A 9366-nucleotide genomic window follows, 5' to 3' on the forward strand; every position below is an offset into this window, starting at 1 on the left:
GGCACTTGTGCTGTACATAACAAGTCACACGACGTGACGCTGCGGCTGTGATTGGTTCGGCTCTGCGCTACTTAATTTGGATTGGCTGACCTTTTTTTTTTTTTTTTTTTTTTAAGAGGACAAGAGCGGTGAAGTCTATCGCGATAGTTTAATTTCTCTATTGAGTAAAAGTTATATCGCGATACATATCGTTATCGTTCTATCGCCCAGCTCTAATATATATATATATATATATATATATATATATATATATATATATATATATATATATATATATATATATATATATCTCAAACTAACAACAATTTGAAAATAAATATTTAAAGTTCTGAAGCTAGACATACAACTACAGGAATAAATAATAATAATAATAATAATAGTGATGGACAAAAAAAAAAACTATTATGTATGTTTACTCAGCCTCAGGCGTTAAACAACTAAATGCTAAACTAATGATATTCTGCTGCAGTTGTGGCTGTTCATGTTTGACTTGTAAATAAAACACCGTCTTACACCTTTGAGCTCTCAGCAGCAGCCCATTAACATCTAACATATTTTGCCTGTTGTCCTTCAGGTTGTGTAGTAAGGTAGACGCCCACACACTTGCCTGTACAGTAACTCTATTGTGATTGTACTGTATTTTTATATAACCTTCAGACTCCACCCTTAATAACACGTTTGGTAATAGCTTAGTATTTTTTTCTCATGGCTGTACAGACACATGAAAGGGAGTCTTCAGCCTTTGTTTTGGTTAAAACAAATAGCAACTAGTTAACAACCATTGTATCCAACCACACCTAAAAATCATTGTGAAACCGAGATGGCCTGTTTAACATATCTGACAGACAGTGTGGCCAACTGCTTGTGGCTGTCTACTCCACAGTCCAACAATAAACTAATGAAAGCAAATGTCATGACATTTGACAAGATACCACTGCGTAAATATTGCGATATCATCTTATGAGCGTTATGAGTAGTGTTACTTTCATTAGCTATCTGGGCAAAATGAATAGGTCATATTTCATCATTCATATTTTCTGTGATGAAAGGATGAGATGCCATAAATGTTGTCTTTTACATCGCTCACTATTACGACTTTAAACTACCTATCCATCTGCACACCTGAAGAATATATTTAAACCCTAATATGTGATCTGCCAAATATAAGATTGTACAACTCAGACGTGTTTCTGAGCTGCACCAACACTGAGGGGCACAGTCAGAACTGTGTTTGATTTAAAAATAATAATGACAGCAGCTGACGGCTCTTAAAATAATAATGACAGCCTTGTTCTCAGACTGGTCTGCTGGCTTCGCCACAGAAATGCAAGCGAAAGCGTTTTTAAGATCCTACCTTTGCCTTCGACACGTCTTCTCTGTTGCCTCTGAGCTGCAGCCATATCTGCCGTAATGTTTTGTTGCCGTGCGACTGTCCTGTGTGGTCCAGCAAGCCGATAATGGTGAACGCTACTTTAAAAACCTGCTCCACTCTCGGTTTGGCGCATTTAAGCTCATCTTCTTTATCCTCCAGCACCGTAAACTCGTCCACGGTGGGGCTCTCTTGCTGCTGCTTGCCGGCGGACGCAGGCAGCCTGCTGCCTGGCTGCTCCGGGCACGTTAGCTCGGTGACTCGTCTCATTCCGAGGAGGGGCCGCGTTGTTGACATTCTGCCTCTCTCACACCGTCGTTCCTGGCGACGAAGTCTCAACAGTCACACTCTTTGTGGCTCTTAGGAGCCTTCGGGGTGTTCATGTTCTTCTTGCTGTGTACTCCAGACCGACGCAGCGACGTTTACACGGCTAAACGACATGAACACAGCGGCAGAGCTAGCTAAATAACTCGGAAGCCCCTAGTGACGTATCCGGAAAGTCCCAGTGATGGCGTCATCAAAACACGACAGTCAAGTGTGCTTGATGGTGCGAGCTCAAAGATGGTTATCGCTTGAAACGAGATATCAAAACAAGACGCAGAGTGACCTACATCCTTACGACTTTCACACCGTAGATGGAGATCCTGTGAGATGAGACTGTCACCACCCGTCAGTGCTTTGGTGGCGTGTGTGTGAGCGCCTGAGTTTTGCTTTGTTAGGTAATTTGCAGCACACCTGCGGGTCTACACAGGCCAACGAGCAAAAACGCCACAGCAGAACAAACGTCCAACGTTGCCCTCTTGTGGTCGTGAGACGTAATTGCTCGGCTTGTAGGGAGGCCATGTAAACATAAAATAAAATAATGAATCCATGTAATAATAATAATAATAATAAATCATTTACCACCTTCTGGGGTCCTCTGTCACACCAACCTTCTGCATGTCTTCCTTGACCACATTTATGAAGCTCTGGTGTCTTCCTCTTTTCCTGTTGTAGGCAGATTTATGTTCAACATCCTTTGCCTAATATATACACTATAGCACCTCTGGACATGTTCAGACTATTTTTTGTCTTGTCTTCTAGCTTTGAGTCCAAACAACTCAGCCTAAGCTCTCCCTTTCATGTACATTTCATTGCAATGAGAATCTTAACATCTTCAAATCTGCCACGTCCAGCTTTGCCACCATGTCCAAAGCATACATCACAACAGGTTTAAATGGTAAATGGCCTATATTTGTATAGCGCTTTACTAGCCTAAGGACCCCAAAGCCCTTTACACATTCAGTCATCCACACACACATTGGTGATGGCAGCTACATTGTAGGCACAGCCACCCTGGGGCGCACTGACAGAGGCGAGGCTGCCGGACACTGGCGCCACCGGGCCCTCTGACCACCACCAGTAGGCAACGGGTGAAGTGTCTTGCCCAAGGACACAACGACCGAGACTGTCGGAGTCGGGGCTCGAACCGGCACCCTTCCAATTACAAGGCGAACTCCCAACTACTCCCAACTCCTGAGCCACGGTCGCCCTACATTTTCTAACCACTACATTTTCTAGACCTCCCCTTCCTTTTCCCTGTGTCAAATCCCCCTGACACTCATCTCCACTCCCTCCACCTTGCCTACACTCTTTGTTTGCAGCTTGTTCCTTGCAACCTGTAGTCAAATGTCAGCTTTTTGCAAGCTACCACATAGGTACAAGCTGGGGCCCGTTCTTCGTACGTCGCTTACTACATCCAAGATCAAATGACACATCCAAGATCAAATCATCGCGCTAACCGTGAGCTCGCTAATCCGGTTCCCCGAACACACCTGCTGTTGACGATTACTACAGCTGGACGCAGGAATGTGACATCACTGGGTGTCGTAAAAGGGGCTACGCATCGATAGTAGAAACATTGATCGGCAACCCGCTGATTGGTCGGCGAAAATGTCCAAGGGGCGTGCTCGGTATTTTCCGGCAGCAGAGCAAGAACTCATGAGTGAGGGATTTCAGGAGTTTCAGAGTTTAATTAAAACGCAAGAGAACACTGCAAAGGCTGCAAAAGCAAGGAGAGAGGGCTGGCAGAAAGTTGCTGACAAATCAAACTCGTAGGTAATTTAATAATAATAATAATAATGGATTGGGTTTATATAGCGCTTTCCAAGGCACCCAAAGCGCTTTACGATACCACTATTCATTCACTCCCACATTCACACACTGGTGGAGGCAGCTACGGTTGTAGCCAGGCTGCCATATCGCGCCATCGGCCCCTCTGGCCAACACCAGTAGGCGGTAGGGTAGATCTATCATATGACACTATATTGTCCAATATCATATGGCATTATATTATATTGTAATATGTTATATTATATCCCCTTTCACATTAGAGCCACAACAGGACCCACAAGAACATGGGAACAAGTAAAAGTGGAATACAGGAGTATTCTACAGAATGGTAATATTTATCTCTTAGATTGCTTTGCGTCTCTTGGCAAGGTAATACTGGCCTGTAATACTCTGTTAGTTTGTTCATAACAGCAACCAAGAAAAGGGCAGAGGAAAAAAAGACAGGTGGTGGTCCTGCACCCCCTCGTCAACAAGTTGGTTAAGTAAATAATACCCTCACGGGAATATCGATATCTCTCTATGAGCACACTGTCGCGCTGAGCTAAAGGATCCTGTCTGTCCCGCAATATACGCTGAATTCTGAGGACTCTCCTTATCAATCTTGCACCTTCCGCAATGGGTTGGTCGCGTATACGGACAGGACATGGCTGCGACAGGCTTCCCAAATCCACCTTCGCTTTTATAGCCGTGGTCTCTCATCTTGATTACACGAAGTAATTTACAATTACTACTCTGAAATATGAATTACATCTGTAATAATCACATACATGTAATAGAATGTTAATAGTACATTTCCCTTTTTTAGGAAATGACCTGTATGTATCTGTGTGACATCAATAAAAGGATCAAGTGCTGCATTATCTTTAGTTACATTGATAATATTTATTTATGGTGAAACAGTGGAAAAATATCGCTGTTGCTTTCGTATAAATGAAGCGGACATACCTGCGTGGCCGCGATCTAATCCTGTTTACATAAAGTAAACCTGCTCCCGAGCAGGTTTACGCTTACGGCTCTGTTGCTATGACAGCAAGTCCCGGATGAGCTTCGGGGAACCAACTGATCCAGGATCACGCGAAATCGTCAACAATCTAATCCGGCTAACCTACTTAGCGAGGTACGAAGAACGGGCCCCTGACCAGTAATTTGTTTATTCTGTTCAGTATCCTCTTACACTTCATTTCTCTTGATATAAAACTTGAATAAGATAAGGTGTTAATATAAGATTTTGTTCAGTGTGTTGTAAACTCATATGGAGTTAGCCTTCTAATGAACTCTCAATTATGCATAGAAAATACATACAAAAAGAACTGTAAGTAATAAATGCCATCCGATATAAATTTGTGTAAGTTTTTCCATGCTTGAAATTACTTAATGCAATTAATAATAATGTGTATGTGTTACCCAGGGAGCAATGTGTAGGGACGGTACCTTGCTCAAGGATACCTTGGGGTAGCCGTTCAGTGGAATCAAACCCCCGACCTTCCGATCATGGAGCAACGACTCTACCTACTGAGCTATCCCTACCCTTTGTGTTTCAAAATAGGAACACACATAAAAGTGTGCTTTCAAATATCTACAAAACAGTGGAAAAGTTGTTAAAAATCTAAAATAGTTGAAAATTACACATTTTTTTTGTCCCGTGTTCAGCGTCATTACAATTTTAAAAATAATATATTAGAAAAACTTTTACATTTAAAAAAGAATAAAGTACCTTTCAGACTCAAAAATGTCTTTGGTATTATTTTTTCAAAAAATGTGCCATTAAAATTGTTTTTTTTTAATGTATTGTAACTGTTATACGAAAAAAAAGGCCCTGTGGAAAAAATTGAAACACTTTGGGTGTGTGAGGTGTGATTACACAGCTTTAGCTAATTCTCGGATGGGGACTAGTCTGGACATGTGATGTGTATTGATGATGATTATCAAGACAGACTTGCTATTCTTTGAACCCATTGTGTGGTAAGTAATTAATACGTCACTCTCAAGGAAACAACATCTAAGCATAATACCTAACTGTTTACATGTCAGCGTATTAATCAGATGTAAACTGGAGAGTTTCCTGTTTTTGTCACCTCAGTGTTGTCTACCACACCCTTGACCTTTTTCCTTTTGTCATTCTTTAGCATCTACACGTAAATCACCCTCCACCTACTGGTCACTTCCTCCTCCCTTCCTTTTGTGCATCTAGATAAGTGACATGCTTTTCCAGCATTATTAATCTGACCACAGTTAAGAAGAACTTAACAAACTACAGGTTAGGGTTAGGTTAGGTTAGTTCTCCTCTGACACTCAGATTATGCAACAATGTGCCACTTTTGCATTACAATAAACATTCAAAATACAAATTTGAAGAGAAACAATGTGAAAAGGAGACATAAATCTGATAAGGACAAATGCATTAGAAAAGCTCCTCACTATTCACAAGGGAAATTACTGACAGGGGAAATATACACTGAAAACAAGAACACAAGGAGACGGCTGTTGTTACTGTGTGTGACTTTGAGCTGGTTAAGAAGACAAAGGACTTACATCTTTACAGTCACTTCAGCATACACTTGGATTGTGTAAGTTGAATGCGCTGATTTATTTATTTCCAGATCAACAACAGTTGATCAGTGAAGTTTACTCTATACTGCAAACCGGAGGCAGAGCCAGACATTTTATACCACCCGGGGCTTAGCCCTAAAGGGTAGTATGCATGTAAGGTGTGTGTGTGTGTGGGGGGGGTTACAAATTACTGAAAGATTTATTAGGCTGTGTTTTGAGTTCTGTTCAAAAAAGTTTAACTTCATGTTGGAAAAAAATGTATATATACAGGACACCTTAAACTACTTTTTTAATTAAGCAGCAAGGCAGAACAAAATCAGGGCTGTATCAAGACACGGGGACTAAACCCCAATTCAACCAAACCCAGAACTGATCCAGAATTAAAACAGAACTGTTCAAAATCAAGACTACTTTAGGACTTAACCAAGATGGAACCAGAACCAGACCTGCACTACACTTATTTTTTCTACCAAAGTACACTATTTAGATTCAGAAAAGTTTAGATAACTATTTAGCCTTGTTGTGCAAACAAGCCTGCATAACTTAATAAATATAGAATTTGAAAAATAGCAAACCTAAAAAGATATACTAGGTACTAGATACATGTTATTAATGAGTTTTGGCAAACAACTATTTAACTAACACGTCTGTCTCACCTGGCTCTTGTTCTATCTCCCTCTCTGTTCCTCTCTCTCCCTCTTTGTGCTGACAATCAAGCCAAACACCAACATCATCAAATATACAGTTGAAACCAGATATTTACTCTTCAGATAAAAACAATTTTTTAATTGTAAAACATCAAATCAGACTAAATGTTAATTTTTTTTAGACTGATAAATATAAAAAACATATTTGTTAACTTTAAGAGTAAAGAGAGAAACTATCTGTATTTCTTAATTGTAAATGGCACCAAATTGTATTCACTTATGGAGCTCCACAGTTCTTTTCCTGGTGTTTTGGTTGACATCTCTTGATTTTCCCATTTCAAAGAAACAGGCTCTGTGTTTTGCCTTATATGCATCCACAGCTGTGCCACCACTTTACTCACATGGACTTTACTAACCAATCAGAAGCTTCTTCAGCTCAGAATGGAATTGTCTGGAGTTTTCTTATTAATTAACAATAAATTTAGAGTATATGTGCTCCTACATTTGATGAAAGTGATAAAAAAAATAGAAAGCTCTGTCTCTCTTTATCCTGACATTTAACTAATTCAAAAGATATTTCAATATCTATTTATCTAAAACAAAAAAGTTTACTCTAAATTGATGTTCAACAGTAAAAAAAAAAGTTCTTGTGTTTTCCCCCTAAAGTGTAAATATCTGGTTTCAACTGTGAATATACTGCTGTGTATTGAAATTCCTCTTGTTTTGCATAGAAATATACTGAACAACATACAAAGCACAATATATAAAATAACATCTACCTGAGTTTTTTCTTTGAAGGAAGCCCCTTATGTACATCGTTGTGTTCATCAGTACATAACTGGTTTAGAGTGCTTTATTTAGCCGTGGAGGGTAACAACTGAAAATATGAAATAAACACATGTAAGCTAAGACTCTCTAATAAAACAGCAAGAGCAAATATCGTAATTTTTTTTAGTATTTAGTATTTAGTATTTAGTATTTATTTATTTATTGTCATTGTCAAGAACAATGAAATTGCGTTTGGGGCTTCCATACAACCCATAATATGGATTAAGTGATCAGTTTGATATCAATCTTTCGTGATACACCACCATATTTACATTATTTGTACAGTACGAATGATTTGCTTTGGTACCTGGTCAAACTTAAGCTCTCCTCTGTCTGCAGCAAACTCGCAGGCAGCAGCTTCTCCCCCCTCGCTCACAGGCGTAAGCGCTGTGCTCAGTCGCCTATAGTGCCTGAGCTCGGATCATACCAAAATTACGGGGGAATTTACGACTGTGCGCTATGTGCTTCGAATTTTGTGTGTCGTTTTTTGTTTTACAGTTGTCAGTCAGGGATCTAACTATGAAACAAATTGTACTCCAAAAGACCCTGGGCTTCTGAAAAAAATGACCCGGGCTTAAGGGTCATTTTGAGCCCCCCCCCGCCCGCTCCGCCTATGCTGTAAACCATAAAAACCATGCCTAATACATGCACAGTCATCCAGATAGGAAAATCCCAGGAAGTTGATGCTGTTCATCTGGACGTAGTGTTTTCAGTGGGAGAAACGTTTCGTCACTCATCCAGGTGTCTTCTTCAGTCTCAGCTGACTGCAGGCTTCCCCAACCTTATAACTGACTAACACTGGGCTGTGAGGTCAAGTTCAAGATCATTAACGTTCAAATTGTCATGAATTTTGATCAGTACCCTTCAGTATCAGTACCCTTGAGGCACTGAATGAACTGTACCAGCACATCAGTGAGCAGCAGACAGCCCATCCTGATGCTTTTCTCATCCTGGCGGGGGATTTCAATCATGCAGACTTAAAGTGCGTGTTTCCAAAAATACAACAACACATAGACTTTCCAACAAGGGGAAATAACACACTGGACTTTGTTTACACCACCCAGAGAGGAGCTTACAAAGCTTTTCCCCTCCCCCACCTCGGCGCCTCAGACCATATCACTGTCATGCTAATGCCTGCTTACAGACCGCTCGTTAAAGTGACCAAACCGGTTCGTAAGCGGATACAAGTGTGGCCAGAGGGGTCTTCAGAGGCTCTACAGGACTGCTTTAATACTACAGACTGGAACATGTTTAAGCAGGCTGCCACCTATAACAACACCACTGACCTCCAGGAGTACGCAGAGACTGTTACTGCCTACATCAACAAGTGTATTGAGGATGTAACAGTCACGAAAACCATAACTGTCCAGGCCAATCAAAAACCATGGATGACAGGAGAGGTCTACAGGCTGCTGAAAGCTCGGAATGTTGCCTTCAGAGTTGGAGACGAGGCAAGCCTGAGGACAGCTAGGGCCAACCTTTCCCGTGGCATCAGAGAGGCCAAGAGACAGTACTCCAGGAAAATATCTCATCACTTCAAAGACAGCAGAGACTCACGGAGCCTGTGGCGGGGCATTCAGACCATCACAGATTACAAGCCCCCACCACAGACCTGTGATAGCACTATCCCCCTGCTGAACGAGCTGAACACTTTCTTTGCTCGCTTTGAAGTCCAAAACAGCACCACTGCACAGAAGACCCCACCCCCTCCTGGTGACCAGGTGATGACTCTGTCACCGGACAGCGTGAGGAGATCCCTCAGCAGGATCAATGCACGTAAAGCTCCGGGTCCTGACAACATTCCTGGTCGTGTACTGAGAGACTGTGCAGTGGAACTCACTGATGTCTTCACAGACATCT

The 9366-nt window shown here is 41.3% G+C and overlaps 1 protein-coding gene across 2 annotated transcripts in view; it reads right to left on the minus strand.

The window, feature by feature from the left end:
- n4bp1 (nedd4 binding protein 1) overlaps positions 1-2053 on the minus strand; it is a 31966-nt gene extending 29913 nt beyond the window's left edge. For both annotated transcript variants that reach the window (XM_085281407.1, XM_085281406.1), the window contains exon 1: positions 1355-2053. In XM_085281407.1, the coding sequence (XP_085137533.1) occupies positions 1355-1666 (312 nt within the window). In that variant the 5' untranslated portion in view covers positions 1667-2053. The remainder of the gene's footprint in view (positions 1-1354) is intronic.
- Between the last annotated feature and the right edge of the window lie 7313 nt (positions 2054-9366).

The sequence above is a fragment of the Mchenga conophoros genome, linkage group LG7, assembly GCF_057382185.1.
Source record: "Mchenga conophoros isolate Kocher_MC1m ecotype Shallow Benthic linkage group LG7, M_conophoros_male_GT1.1, whole genome shotgun sequence".
Classification (NCBI taxonomy): Eukaryota; Metazoa; Chordata; class Actinopteri; order Cichliformes; family Cichlidae; genus Mchenga; species Mchenga conophoros.